The sequence below is a fragment of the Lagopus leucura genome, unplaced genomic scaffold (genome assembly GCF_019238085.1).
Source record: "Lagopus leucura isolate 7727_CA_CO unplaced genomic scaffold, USGS_WTPT01 Super-Scaffold_702, whole genome shotgun sequence".
NCBI lineage: Eukaryota > Metazoa > Chordata > Aves > Galliformes > Phasianidae > Lagopus > Lagopus leucura.
Window position 1 is genome coordinate 1,144,590 of NW_024962254.1, and position 16,193 is coordinate 1,160,782.

The 16,193-nt window shown below is 43.0% G+C and overlaps 1 protein-coding gene across 1 annotated transcript in view; it reads right to left on the reverse strand.

Annotated features, from left to right (window-relative positions):
• Nucleotides 1-5,811: 5,811 nt before the first annotated feature.
• Nucleotides 5,812-16,193, reverse strand: part of RSF1 (remodeling and spacing factor 1) — a 54,354-nt gene continuing 43,972 nt past the window's right edge. Inside the window, exons 12-16 of the mRNA XM_042862472.1 lie at nt 14,090-14,157; nt 12,761-12,968; nt 11,220-11,443; nt 8,904-9,095; nt 5,812-7,082 (exon numbers count right to left, since the gene is read on the reverse strand). Coding sequence (XP_042718406.1) covers nt 6,517-7,082; nt 8,904-9,095; nt 11,220-11,443; nt 12,761-12,968; nt 14,090-14,157 — 1,258 coding nt within the window. The 3' untranslated portion in view covers nt 5,812-6,516. The remainder of the gene's footprint in view (nt 7,083-8,903; nt 9,096-11,219; nt 11,444-12,760; nt 12,969-14,089; nt 14,158-16,193) is intronic.

Here is a 16,193-nt window from a genome sequence, read left to right on the forward strand (position 1 = left end):
AGCAAGTCACGATGGAAGAGATTTAACAATCGAGGTTCAGGACTCTGAAATGCACAGGTTAAGCTCTGCACAGAGCTCGGCTTGCAGGACTTCTAGAGAAAGAAAAGAAAAACGAGGCCAAGCGTGAACGAGAGTGATGTTAAGGAACTCCAGATTTCTCTGTGAACGTACAAACAGCACACAGGAGTAAGACAAGACTGTATTTCGTGTAAGCGTGTCTGAGATCTTAACCTATCCGGCAGTTTCGATCTAATTGTGGCAGGAATTGGAGGACAGCCGTTCTGCTAGCAATTACCTGGTCTATGCTATCTGGGACTGTGAATAAACCCAGCGCTTGTCTAGCATCCACCTAGAACTCTGCTCCTATTTGAGAACCATCACACTGCCAACGGTGACGTCAGGTGTTTGAATCAGTTGAATGCCATCTGATGGCTGCTGCAGATCTGTGAAGCAGGGCTAGCAACTAGCAACCTGACTGGCATGAAAAACAAATCGTGTTAGTGCAGGTTAGGGGGAGGAGTACCATTGTAATGAATACAGCATAGGCATCAGATACTGTACAAGACTTTAGAGTCCATATAATGAGCATGAAATGGAAAACTAAACAAGGTATATAGCTGTATGGTTCGATTTCCTCTTCTACCACTAACTTGAGTAGCAGATCTGCTAAGGACTTTTAACTAACAAACAGTGCACTGGTAATGAGGCCTATTGCATGTTTTAGTAAAAGGACTTTATCCCCTCAGGATCATTTAAGTCAAGTTCTGACAGACTAATCTAAGTATCACTAATCAGTTTAGTCATGTGGGACATAAGAAGAGGAACAAAGGACAAAGGAACCTGCGTGGACTCCAACCAACATCCCCAAGGCAAACATTGTCACAGTGCTCTACTGATCCTGATCTTCTCCACGCCACGCTGTGCTGGTGGAACTGTTCTCAAGGAAAGAGACTGTGAACAGCTTTGCCTGTTGCTCTGAAGGTCACGATGAGAAAAGGAGGTGTCAAGATGATTCTCCACACGGAGACCTTCCATTTGAAGTACAGTCTTTAAAGGGCAAATCAGAAGCAGTTTTCAGGCCTGTCCAAGACCCATCTTGCAAATTGCAAGGGCTTGCATCCGCGTTTTCCCATTCCGCTTCCCTCCACCCATTCCCCATCTCCTGTTAATGGAAAGAGCATTCCAACAGCAGGAGAAACCAACTCGGTCTGCACCTGGGGAACCAGTGAGACTGACTATACACAAAGTGCTGCCAAGTGCACAAAGTAAACCAACTGAAGGAATAGAGCAACTCTATCTTTCAGTTTTCCTTAGTAACCTTTGGGGTTATACGTAGCAATAGTAGATCTATTTGCAGACACACCTGCCTTCATTAAGCACGTGTCCTCTCTAACTTCTGTATCATCATCCCCTCTCCTGATCACAGGCTCAGGTGCGGAGTGTCAGCATTTACAAAACGACAGTCAAAAACCCAAGCTGTGGGACTTGCTTTTAATTGCAGTTATACCTGGAGCCTTTACACCACATCCTCAATTATAAAAACTTCTTCTCTACTTAAGAGTGTCCTATTCTTTCCCCCAGAAGCTGTACACATTTCTTTTTTAAAGTAAGTGTCATACTAAGCAATATACATCTTCTGCAATATACAAAATAAGTTAAATTATTCCAAAGCACTGGGACAAACAACTCCCAAGCACACGCTTCTGCCATTTGGAACGATCTCATGAGTTATACCTAACCTAAAATGAGAGCTTGGTAAGTGATGCACATTATCAGAAATGACCAGTAATCCTCAGTACCCCGACTGCTGTGTGTCCAGCTGCAGGGATAAGCATTTCTGAAGCCAGAGTGTTCCGTGAGATCCCCAACTCTACAGCATCACAAAGTGGTCACTGAGGATTGCAATTGCTTCAATATATGCTGGATAATAAGTTCTGTTTCTGTTGTTGTTCATTTTCTCTCTTCTGACATATTGATATTGTCCCTACCCCACTTGTTCTAGAAGGGGAGGAGGAAAAGATCCCAGGAAACGCGGGCTTCATCCCGCACATTGCAGACAGCAGTCCTAACTGCTCCCATAGATGGCTTAAACACTAGAGGAGTTGCAGTGCTGTGCTCTTTCTGCATGAATTGCTGGAGATCTCCCCACCATATCCAACAGATTTTGTTTTCCAGAAAGTTACCATTTGAAGACATTTGATATTTGTACATACATTTATACACGAAAGGATTTTATGTACCCAGTGAACTGAAAGCAAACCTAAATACGTATCCGAGGCTGCAGGTTGGATGCTTAACACGAGCTTGTGGATAGCATTCACTGCACACGGGCCAAAACCAATTCTCAAGGCCCATGTGTTGCCATTTTGAACTAGATGACACAAATCCCTTGCCACCAAAATTCCTCATTTACTTCCCATGGAAAAAAAAAAAAAGAAAAATGGTGAAAATAAATAATTTGAAACAACTTGCTGAAAGTTTCGACCAGGCCTTCCTACTGCAGAGCATTGAAAACCAAGCTGTAAGCACCCGAAAACAGAGCTGTGCAATGGACACCCTGACAATGGACTACTGAAACCATTGCACAGATACCAAACAGCTCAAGTGAGAAACATGAAGACAAACCAGGAGAAGGGCACTGCTACCATAGAGTTTCTCTTTTGTGAACATACATTTTTGCCTCAAGGTTCTTTGAGTGACCCCTCAGAGCGCAGGCCAGCACTTGGAAAACAGCAGTTGACCAGGAAAGAAGAGCTTCACTCATCAGCTCCCACTGCCTGCAGAGCAATCGAGACGTTTCAATCCACAGAAATCTCGAGGTGACGTATTTATACATGAGCAATTCAGAGAAAAGGCATCTCTGTTCTTCCCAAGTGCCATCAGAACAGAACAATCGCTTCATTAAATGAATCAGGAAGATACAGTAATTTTATAAGGTAATTTGACATGTAGGAAATCAAACTGTCTAAGAGCTCAGAGACTTTGTTGTTCAGTACTCGTCTTTCTACAGGCTTTCAACATTACGGGGTTTTTTTTTGGTAGCTTAATGATGTTGTTTTCCATTTTTAAATCAAGGTTTAGAAGATTCAGTATCTAACCAGAAGACAGTAACCGCAATGGAATTTTGCCTTCTTAATTCCCCACCCTTCTGGTTGGATTAACGCTCTGCATTCCTTAGCACAGACTGGCCCCACTTTGCACATCCATCCCATGCTCGTGGCAAAGCCATCCTTTATCTTTGTGGCACCCAAAAACGTCCATTCCTCAACTCAGTTTACAGTTCCTTCCCTTCTCCAGTGCTTCTTAAGACTCACGCAACCCACAGAAACCAGTTCCCTTTCTTCCTCATCAGTTATACTCTGAAGGATCCGCAGTTAAAAAAGACACAGCTTTCGGTGTCAACCTGTGTGCACAGCACAGCTCAGCCAACAGGTGCTCCTTCTTCTGCTGCCCAGTCCATTGTGTGATAAACCCCTGGCCAGAATGCATTCTGTTCCTTGCACACCCTGAATTTCTGTTTGCCCAAAGCCACGCCTGAAGATGAGCAGTCAAAGACGTGACTTCTGATCTCACAATGCATACAGGAGAGCACAAGCTGCTAAGGACACCACAACACCTGGAGGATCCCACTTGGGATCACGTACACGTGACACAACAGCAGAGCCACACACGGCAGCCAGCCGGCCTGGTGTCTGAAAACATCTTGCCAAACAGATTCACATTTCCGACCATGCTGGAAGCCTTAGACAGGAGAGGAAATGGAAGTTTTAAAATCCTGGGCTCTGTAGAACATCTAGGCAGATTTTCCTTGCACAATATTCCCAACAGACTAACGGGACCCTGGGATCCCAAGGGATGAAATATCCCAGCTACCGAAGGTGACTTCTCAGAAGACAGAGAATTGTTTTGTAAAACCCACCAATAGAAAGTAACAACCTGTCTGTCCACATTGGTTAAACCTGATGCTCTTGACATAAACTTCAGTGCTTCACTTCTGCTTTCTGCTCCGCTACGTCACTCCCGAACACAGTGCTCAATTTCTTCCTGGTTGGTATATTTGCTGCTTTAACTGCTTTGTATTTTCCTACATTCACAATGACTCACCCACTACATATCCAGCATTTGGGGCTGCCTACAAGCAAGAACGGCACTGATCAGACAGGAAAAGGCTCCATGTGGCAGCAGAAAAGGTGATGGCACTGCCAAAATAAATGAGGAGTCATTGATTTAACAGTGTTGCTGCATGGGAATCAAGAGAGTTTGCACTGCAAATAGTAAGAATGCTCAGCAATTATTAACATTAGAAAGTGGAAGCCATGTGTTCTTGCTTGTTTTAAAACACAAGTATACTAGAAATGGAGAAGCACTACATTTATGCATCACCTAGGCAAAGAAAAACATTGTAGTAGCTAAAATGCTACATACACTTACAAGAACATTCTAAACCCTGTTTTAATACCTGCTTGTGAAATCTGTTAACAGTTAGCATTGATAAGGTGGAAAGATATTTAATCTTTAATGGTGTTCAGTTCTCATTTAGAAAGAGCGTGATTTCTCTTTTTTTTCTTAATCACAAGCTTGCTTAGCAGCAGGCAATGAACGAGTTCTGTCTGTCTTGCAGCTCTGACGATTCAAGTTGTAGGTGTGCACTGCTAGAACCCAATCGAGTAACAGTCACGGAGTGGTTCTGATTGAACTCGTGGAGAGACAAGTGGCGAAACAAAACCAAGACTTTCCAGGCCAGAAGTAGGTGTTTTTGGGTGTAGGTATTCTAGAGAGGTATTTAGCAAAGGCCTAACGCCGGTTTTAGTAGAAGAAAACAGAAGTGCTTCATGACTGACTAGGAAATACAATATAATGGAAGGTAATCAGGTGGGGCAGGAAAGGAGAACTCACTCCTCAGTGGCAGCAGCAGTTTCGGTGCGTCCATTGCCGGCAATGGACATCAACACCAGTCAAAAATCCAAATCTCAGAGCAAAAGGAGTAACAGATGTGACCTCCTTGGATTTCAACGTTTGGCAGATCTTTTTCAGCTGTGTGCTACAACATGTACAAATGCTACAGCCTGCACCTTAATTCCAAATGAAGAGAAAACTCAACACCACCCAAAGCAAATGTCAGCTCTGCTCTTTCTTATGTGCCCACGTTTGTTGGTTTTGTTTGCAGTCTCCTTTTTTCTTTTTAATGAAAGCACACATCACCTCAGGCCCACTCCAAAGTTGATGAGACGTCTTGGAGTCGAGTGTTTTCTCTCAGAAATACTGCCTTCTTGAAATCAGTTTGGTCACATGACAATTATTAAAATGTATTTTAAGAAAATTCTAATGGCCAAAGGCCAACACTACATTCAAAACCTGCTAATACATCCAGGCAGATAACTAAAATCAAAACAAAAACACACACAAACCCCAAACAGAAAACCTCCAAAAGGAAAACTGTTCCATTTGTTTACTTCAATTTGAAGTAGATACTAAGGACATGAATGGACCAGTCACGGTTGATTGGAAAATCCCTCCATCCTCTGATGCGCTGCAATTCTGTGGTCAGTGCAGTTTGTACAGACACGTTCCATTCCGAATGCTCCAACGGAAGGTGAAACCCAAGTGGCCAGGCAGCTACTGCAGGATTCTTTTGTCTGTAAAAGTTTACAGCACGCCAAGATGCCATCCTGCTTACAGACCAGCTTCGTATCGCTGCGTCCTCCCACTGGACACCGTGCACAGAAGACCAGCTGATGAACTACGCATGGGATAGCTTTGCAAATTCATTGCTAGCGTGTTTCAACTGTCAAAAACTTCATTACAGTACACTTTACTGTACAAACACTTTAAAGGATGTTTATTAGGAAAGTCTGCAAGTCATAATGGATAGTAGAGTTCTTGTTTATGGTACCTTCTCGGCCTCTAGTAATTCTGTTTGCCTCCTGTATTAAAATCAAACTGCTTCCATGAAGGTGATTACTAATGAGCTATGGCATGTTAACCTACAACTCACAAAATGCGACAGTACAGACGTTAAATTTGAGACTGTCTGTTAAGTTGTAATCTAAGTTGTGAACATTTAAATATAATATATATCTCATATGAAAAAGCTAAAGCACAAGTGCTTCTGCACCCCGCCCACCCCTTGAGCCAAACCCACCCCAAATTTCGGTTTGGGCCCTGACCGATTTGGAATGCTTTCTTAGGCCACCCATTTCCACAAATTTGTATGCACTCAGGAAATATAAAGCCAAAAATATACAAATCTCTTGTTGTGATAAGGTATTTGTGAGTGAAATTACCCAGGACCATGGACTTGGAAGGAGAAAGGGGGGTAAGAGAGGGAATTTACAGCAATTCTTCTTCAAAGTTCAAAACTGGTCACTTCACAGAAAGACTGCAGGACTGGTGAAATTCTTGCTTCTAAAAAGTGATACTGTAGTGGAGAATTTTCTAGGAAAAATAAAACAGCTTTTAATAACTGGCCCGCTGGTATGAGCTACCGTGGAATAAATTAGCACAAAAATGGAAGTCTTATAACTGTTCACTGTTACAGACGTAATCAACAAGGTCAGTCACTCTCAAAAGTTCATCTTCATCTTCCTCTGGCCCTACCACTTCTTGCCCGCTCCCCGTCCCGTTGGGCGCCAGGCTGGCACTGGCTGTGCTGTCCTTGGGGGCTTGGGTCTTCTCGCTAGGTTTGCCAATCAAGTTCTCAATGGTTTTACCTGGGCTCTGTCCGTTGGTGGAAGGCAAGTCCACCAGGCTGTAGTCCAAAGGGCTCTCTACTTTCCCCACGTTATCAAAGTCATCTTCGTCGTCACTTTCTATCCGGTAGCAGTGCTTCTTGGTGTTGTCTTGAGGAGCCTGTGGTGCCGGCAGCTTATTTGCAGGATTTTCTGCCTCATCGTTTGCATTTTCGCAGTTATCTTCATCGTCTGTTTCAATTCTATTGAGCCGCTTGCGGACAGGCCTCTCTTCATCTTCCTCATCCTCTCCTTCCTCAGAGTAGTCATCCGTACTTCGCCGACGTTTTCGAATCAGTCGCTTCGACTCCTTTGTGGAATCGTCATCTTCGGAGTTCTTGGATGCGTAGCTCTCTGGAACAAGCAGCAGACTTAAAGCCGTTAGCAAATCTGAGGGCACGCGGAACAGCTACACTCCTATTCTTTAATGACTTACACTCATCAAAATGCCATCTCTCCCTGTCTCTCAGCACACGCATTTCAGTCTCCTTCCTCAGTCCCCCAACCATGTCAAAACTCTTGCATACTCCTCACATGCTGAAGAAACTGCTCAAACAGCAGAGTCCAGCAGTTGGTATTCTGAGTCAGAGTTATTCTGAGGTATTCTGAGCAGAGTCCAGTTGGTATTCTGCTCTCAGCCTGAGCGTTACGGGAGGCTTTGGAGGCTTCTGCTAAAAGTTAGGAGTGCTAACTACCTCAGGAATAGCACAACTTTACAGCCTTCCAGAAAGTGAGGACCCTCTGCAGAGCCAGGACTTGGACTCGGTGATCCTCACGGATCCATTCCAACATGGGATATTCTATGCTTCTATGAAATAATGGCTGCACTGCCTTCAAAAATATATATATCCATACATATACATGCACACAACCGTACTCTCCTCCCCTCACCAAATTCTACAGGACTTCTTTCAAGTCATGAACACTGTTTGAATGTGACTGGAAGGCTGCTGTCCCTCAGTGGAAGGCCTTTTCTTTGCAGAGTGGCTTAGGTGAAAAAAGACAAACTGAAAAATCAACCACCACTGGCTTTCTCCTTGCTATTTCCATTAGAAATGCATGCAAATTGCCATTTTTAAAGGTATTATCAGTGTGGGTTCAGGTTGCTAGAGACTTCGTCAGAGTATTTTCAACGTAATTACATTTCCAGTAACTGTTACACACTTTTTACATTAGAACCGTGGGAAACTACTGGAATGGTACTAAATGGCATTGGGTTTAGTATGCAAAAAGCCAGTACCAAAAATACCTGAAGGAATGGGTTTTCGTGTACAAAAGACACCATCAATCAGGCATTGTTTAAAGTCACGAGTGCAGGCAGCAAAGAAAAAATCAGCCACCATATAGCAGATCGTGAGTGGACAGCCTATATATCCTATTTCTGAGAACAGACTGTATATTGAAGAATGAGATCAAGTTTTCAAGATACCATACGGCTGCGTTACATACTTGCTTCCCTTCATGGAAGAGGATCCTGTAACATTTTACAGACTCAGGCCAGCACTTCCAAAACTTACCTACAGGTGCCCTGGCACCCACTGCAACCTGTAAAGCTCAGCACATCAGTGCCAAACAGATGGTTCTCATGAGCTGGGCACCAGAATTCAAAGGACCCAAAGCCAGTGGCTGTGTTTGCACAAGCTAATTTGGTATTTAAATGCACATCAGTGGCTCGTGGAGTGACTGACAGTACTGTGAGCAGGTTTTCTGTTTGTCATACACACCTGCACTGATTGCAGCACCTTCAAACAGGAGGCTGCATTGGAAAAGGCTGAACGACCACAGAGGAAGGTAGGGTGGCACACCGACCTATGAAAACAATCAGGGCACCAGAAGGCAAAAAAGAATCTTTGAGCATTCGTGGAGAAGGCTTTGTGGCCTCTTAACAGAGAAGTGGCAAAACAGTGACATCAATTACAGCTTCGAAATGCCACCAACTCATTGCCAGACACAGTAAAGTCAGACCCTGTGAGGCCAAAGCAGGGACAGTGAGTCTGAGGAGTAACCATAATGGCACATCACACAGTGGGCCGCTTCACAAGGAAACGAGTTTCTGAGAAACATCAAGGAAGTCTAGAATGAAAATTTTCTGGGCATCTCTGAATTAGACACAGTTCTCTCCTTAGGCTAATGCAGACACACACCAGCTCCTGCAAATCAGACTGTGTGCTTTACCTTCACTATCTGAAGTGGAGAGCCTGCGTTTATGAACTCTTCTCAACTCCTTGCCATATCGGACACTTTTCTGAGAGCCATCACTTTCTGAATCCTCCTTGTAGTTGACCTGCCTCTTCTGATTCCTTCTTGATCTTCTCCTCCTGGTTTCCAGGTAATCATCATCACTGTACTCCGTGTAATCACCACTCTCTGTACAGAAGAAAACAGCCGTGTCCATTATTCCATGAAGACAAAACTGCGCTATTTAGATAAGCTTTAGACCAGCGCAGATAAAACCAGGCACATTTCCAGCAGAGGACAGTCTCAGCCATCACACCTCATTAGCCTGACCTGTCCCAGGCTCACACATCACTTCTCCCTTTCGCTGCCAGCAGCGAATTGCTTACTTTTAAAACACAAATTCTTTTCCATCAATCTCACCCAGAGCAGGTTTTCTTCCCATGTTTTCGCTCCCTCATATCTACTGGTGCCAAAGATGCTTCCTCTACAGTTCCTGACAGTTGAAGTGACCTGAGTCAATGACATATACATTCCCATGTCCAGGAAAGCCCCTTCTTTTTTTCATTTTGTTTTCAATTTAAATGCATTGCACTCTGCTCAAATAATTCTCAGAACAGGTAGATGAATAGAAACAAAACAAGAATCCAGGTAAGATCTGGCTTGGGAGTATTAAATGATTTACAACAAATCTAGGCTGAAAAGTTCACTTCCAACAAAATCTGTGGAGAAGAAACTTACCATCATTCTCAGTTCTTCCTGCACCGGACTACTGCACCTATTGGCTTTGAGAATTGAATGTATTTACATTTTTAACAGTTAACATCAGCTCTGAGTCAACTTCTGCTGCTTTTTCACTGAGCCATGCCAGAGCAATTATCCTGAGATCACAGTACATTCCTATATGCAATCCATGCTGTTCTTAAATTACTGACTGACACCAGGGACAGACTGAAGCAGCAATCCTCTTTACCTCCTAAAATATTACAGAAGGGGTCACAGCCAGGCAACCAAGCACTGCCTTCAGAAAAAGCTCCCATCTCTGGAGACTGACAGCAAAGTCACTCACAGGGAACATTGCTTCTTTAACTCAAAACAGAGCTCAGGCAGGATCCTGAGGACAGCAACAGAGGTAAAGAGGAACAGCTATGAATATGCAGTTATACATCTAAGGAATTACGTTGGAATCAGTGAGGCAAGGCTCTACCAACCAACACTTTGCTGCAAAAGTAAGAAAACTACACTGCATTCAGTGTTTCCTCTTCCTGCTCTTTTTTGAAACAGGATGCTTCTGGTGGTACAGAACGGGGCCTGATCTTCTCGCAGATACGTGTTCACAAAGAAACAAACTTGCTTGTAGGCATTACGGAGTAGATGGCCAAATTCTTTGGATCTTCAAGGTTCTGCAAATATCTTCATTACTAACCGCTCACATTTAGTGCAGTGATGCGTTCAGGACAGGAAGACAGCAACTAGTGCAAGTGCATGTGACTATCTTGATCTGTTCATGCATTAACCCTCCTTCTGGAAGCCAGAACTTCAAATCAACCTACTTCAACATGATCCTGTCTACATTCAATGAAAACATTTACCTGCAATTTACAATTACAATTTATCTACAGAGAAAACATTAAAAAGGTAACTAAGCTCTAACAACTGAATGCCACACAAAACTGACTGCAGCTGAAGGAATTAAGTTTTCTACACAAAGTGAGGAAAAATGCTTCTTTCAGAAGAGGATTTTTAAGTTTTTCAGGAGGTCTTTAAGTACATAGAAAGAAGAATATTTCTGCCTCCATCCTTTGTATTCCCTGCAATCATGTTCCAAACACATCACAGAATCACAGAATGGCAGGGGGTTGGAAGGGACCTCAAGGATCACAAAGCTCCAACCCCCTGCCACAGGCAGGGCCACCAACCTCCACATTTAATACCAGACCAGGCTGCCCAGCGCCCCATCCAACCTGGCCTTGAACACCTCCAGGGATGGACGGGGCATCACAGCCTCTCTGGCAGCTGTTCCAGCACCTCACCACCCTCTCTGTAAACACAGTGAGACACAACATAACAGGAGCATACATTTAAATATAGACTGATTTTAAATGCCAAGAACCTAGTACTCAGGAACAGTTTCTTTTAGAACACTCACAGCAGAACAAGCAGCAAACAGCTTTACAGACAGGAAGCAAAGATGACACACACGACCAAAGGAACCAAAACCATTAGCGTCCATGTCATGCCAGGAAACTGAGACTTCCACTCTTCCTCTCTCCAGCACAAAATATTCCATACATTTAGAAGACCACTTATACTCACCAGATTCTCTGCTTGAATTGTCCTCGGAATCTTCATCTTCATCATCTTCAGAATATTTTTTCTTGGCTGTTTTCCTTCGTAGCCGCCTGCTTTGCCTCATGGGCCTGGAGAGATGCCTCCTGGAGATGCGGGCACAGAACTCGGAATCGCTGTCTTCGTTTGATGGTGGATCATCTTCACTTTCGTCCAGGTTTTCCTCTGAGATAACAAACTCATCCTGAGATCTGAAACAAAGAATCGAAACGTTACCTCCATGAACCTACCTCTGTTAGGTGCAAAGCAAAACTGCACGGATCTCACAGAAATGATGTGTACTGAAGATCCAGAGCGAGCAAACTGCCATCACCCACACGGAGCTTCTGTTTTCTCTTGGAAGACAGCTTTACAATGCATGACATTACACAGTGGATCAGAACAGTGGCTGGATACGAATGTTGCATCAAAATGTGACCACAGGTGAGATTTAAACTGGATAAATTCTAGAGTGTTCACACAGTGCACTTCAACGTAACGCTCACGTAGCAACGCCTTTGCACAGGCATCACTTGTGAGGGAGGAAAACATGTTCTTCTTTTAAAAGAACAGTGGAACACTGCAGGTGCACAGACACTCGCATTTGGTTGCCAGCTGAATGTAAATCCCAGGATTACATTCAGAAGGTATTCAGCAAAGAACTGAGTTGAAAATGCTTGAGCACAATTTAACAGACATACGTGCTATTAATTCTGGGAGACTTCCAAAAGCTCCAATCACAGGTTGGATATTTTCAGCATTTTCTGCCTGACCATTCACCATGTCACTGAAAATTCCTTCATGTGGTCATATGTGAAAAACAAAGCTCAAGAGATATTTGCATCTGTTGTGTAGGTCACCTATAAACTTTGTACACTGAGTGTTCTACTGCGTAAAGCTTTAAAAGCTTTAAAAGCTCAACTATGCCTCTTCATTGAGGCATAAAGAAAATCTAAAATTATTATTTTTAACATTACGTGTTTCCCAGTGTGAAAGATTAGAAATTCCAGGGAAAAATAATTTCAGTGAGCCAAAGCAATATTCATTCAGTCTGTGAAGCTTTGCATAACACACATTTGTTTTCTGCAGTGTAACCCTCTTTGGCTGTGTTCAAACCTTATCTTTTAGAAAGCAAAAGGCAAGAGCCGATTCCAGAACCCAAAAGTCAAGTTTTGTATGCTGGAGAAATGGAGAAATCTTACTTTCCTGATTTCAAAATGGCAACCAGGCCAAATAAAGATCCCAGAGAACAGGACATATTTTCAAAGAACCCTCCTCACTTTAGCTGCATCTTTGTTAAGGATAGGTTTTGCTTAAAATGGAGGTTGGATGACTGCAGCACATGGATTTGAAGTATAGTTTTTCCAGCACAACTAAACTCAACTAAGCCAGGAGTATTTTTGCTGGCACTGTACAGTGCCGTTCTGGATCCGGACACATTCCCCCAATGACCATTTTAGGGGCACTGCAGAGTCACAGAAACCCGAAGCAGGCAGTGACTCGAGGTAGAAGCTGAACTGGAGACTTACCCATCACTGATCTTAAACTCATCCTCGCTCTCTTCCTCGTCCAGATTACTGTCACTATCCAGGTCGTTTAGTCGCCGTCGTTTCTTGCGCCGTGCTGCAGCAGCCCTTTGGGGTCGCTTGTTTTCTTTCCTTTCTTCCTCTAGGATTGTGGAAATGTCTTTTCCACGATGTCCTGTGATATTAGACATGTCTTTGCCTCTGCCAATGCCTGAATTCAGTCATAGAAAAGGGAAAAGAAGAGAAAGATTATTTTTGTTTAATTTTGCTTCTAACTATTTTCCATGCCTCCTGCTTCAGATTATTTTCTGTAATAGAATCATTTTTTGATGCTGTCTGGAGCCTCATTCCTGACAAGTCAGCCCCAGTTGTGGTCCCTGGGAAACACTGAGGTCAACACAGAAGACAGAAGGTAAATGTTGGCATTCTGCTACTTAACCACAAAGTACATCGTCCTCAACGACAGTGTTCTTTGAGTAGGGCAGATAGCTGAACATACATCTTCTTCCTAAGGCCTTCATGCTCTTCTTGGGAGTTTTGGAAGTGTTTAAGCTGCTGTTTGGCCAATAAGTCGACTTTAAGAAAAGCTGGCTTTACTGTTGAGGATTTAAGTTACATTTATTAAGGTCTTCTGTAACACACCACAGACACCTGACTTTCAGATTGTCTGCATACATCTGCTGGCCTTCTGAAAACTGCTGTCTCTGTAGAGATGCCATGTAAGGAAGGGATTAAGTTCCACAGCAGTTGTCTCCACACAAGCCAAGGTGATGCAGAAGCACGGATTCATCAGTCTCAGGTACTTTGGAAGATCTCTCTTCTGTTCCCTGTGGTGCCTCACCAAGCAGCAACGAGTGCAGCTGCACTTCATTCATGTATAAGTGGGAAGTGCTCACGGATCTGCATCAGCACTTCAGGACTGTATTTGCAGACCCAGCCTTCAAAGGGTCCAAAGGTGGACAAGTTTCTGAGCCCAATATTTACAGGTGTTAATGTCAGTGGTGCTAGCTGAACTCTCAAGTTCAAAACATAGTGAATTAATCTTAAAAACTGTCTTGTCGTGATTATTTGCTGTATTCATGTATTAAAACATGTACAAGTTGAATTTAACTATCAGCACCAAATGCTTTTTGGCATCTTCTGGCAGCTTGGCATGGCCATTTCCAAGGGAAATTATTTAGTGTGAGCCTAAAAGTGCAATAGTAAGAACTGTAAATTACACAGTGTGTAATGTGAGGGAGAGGACTCCATTCATTGCCTGTCATACCAAAAGAAATTTGGTCTCAATCTTCATACCACCACCAGAATGAAAAACAAACGTGAGAAACGTACCTCCTCCATCAGCTTCCTTGATGTCATCTTCAATTGCCTCGTCAATTGCCTCATCAAATTCATCAAACCTAAAAGTAACAGTTTTTTATGATTTTATGACATCACAGAAACATACCCCAAAATCTACAACTGCTTTAACCAACCATGCTGCATAGGTGATGGGCTTCATGAATAACACAGACAAAGGGGCAGATGCATGAGAAAACAGCCATTTTCTAGAAGATATGTTTATTATTTCTATTTGCAAAGTATTTATCACTGACAGACCTGTTGGTTCTGATTTACACAGACAGAAAAGCACTTCAGTTTTACATGGCACACTGCTGAATTTAACGATACATAATTTGAAAATTATTTGCAATGGTATCAGCGGCACATTTCACACCAATGTTAGCAATGCCCTCACACCTTTTGCAGGGATGACACACACACTGCCAATTTGCAAAACAGGCTTCCAGGAAAGCACCTATTAAAGCCAGGGGATAATTATCCACCCTGTTGAAATTTGCCTTCAGGATTTGTTTGATGCAGCTTCATTCATTGATGGTTGGACTAGATGATCTTACAGGTCGTTTCCAGCCCTGTGATTCTATGATTTCTCCTTGGAGTAATTACACCTTATGGACTGACAGCACTCTAAGCTGAACACAGGAGATGTACTGTACAGAGCTCTCCACAGCAACACAAATAAACCATAAGGTAACGTTACATAACTAAATGGGAAACAGAGAAGCAGTTTGCTTTTGTAAGCCTGCCTCAATCCCTGCACACGGAGTGGCTCACTGAAGGGGAATGGCAAATGGAGGAGAATGGAGCCAGTCCTCCTACACAGAAGATGACTTCTTTAGATGGTTTCTGCAGTTAGGAATTGCAGTTTTGTAACAAGAGACCGTTACCTGTGTTACCCAAACCCTGCCTTGAGAAATTACATGCAAAAAGTACAACTTGTGTTATCTTTGTAGGAAAGACATTTTGTTCAGATTATTTTCTTCTCATTTCTCTGTTTTTAAAATAGAAATGACTGTGCATGGGACAATACTTTCATCAAAGATTTGTCTTGCCAGGCACTAAAGAAAGATTACTGGTATGTTTATCTCCATCCTTCATTGTAACCTCCAGCAGAAGAAGACAAGAACAGATCTGGTATTACTCTATAACCCAACAGCAGCCATAAAACACCTTTTAAAATGAGGTGATTGATTGCTGGTCTTTCTGTATATCCTGAGAACAGCTGTATGTCACGTTGAAGGCAGCTTTACACAGTAAGGAAGTAAGTCTGAAATTATTCCATCAATAAGACTTGTCCCACATTACTCAAACACTGTTTTCCCTCTAGAGTGCTAAAAAAACCCCTTTAAAATGTGAGAAATCACTTAATGCTCTCAAATCACAAATAACCTGAAATCCAACATGGGCTGACAACTGCTTGTCAATTAGCTGTAATGGCACATCATTTCTGCTGCTGCTGCTGTATTCAGAAAGCAGGGTTTTGCTAACCTTCTCACAAAAGGAAAGCACAGATGACAAAAAAAGGAACTAACCTGTCTTCAGAGAACCAGAATGCTACACAATACAGATTTGTCTGTAAGCAGAACGAGACATTTAGCATTTATTTTCCCCCTCGGAAGGAAAGCACGCACAGTTCTCACTGACACTAATAGGACTTCACTGCAGACACACAGATTTGAAGTGACACCCTGACACGTGCAATGCTTTCACCAGCTCGAAGTTACGTGCGTGATGCAGGCTGTGAGACAGACTGCCATTTTCTATCACAGACTGATTTTCAGGAGCAACATTACAATAAACATTATTTCCAACAACAGTTATTGCCTCTCTGTAATGTGTGTCCTGCTGAAGTGATGCCAGATATCCTACAGGTAAGACTCCTGGCCAGCTGCTGCCTGACCTGCTACAGACATAGCAGCAAATCTATCTAACTGTGTCCCTGGCATCACGTTCCTTATAGAGATACTTCACTTCACAAGCCAGAAATGACATTTTTGTTAGTGTGGCTTCTGCTGTTAATTTTAAAGTTACAGAAACTCAATAGCTGAGTAAGGTCAGAATGAGTTTGTAGAGCAGGTTGAAAACCCAACACAAA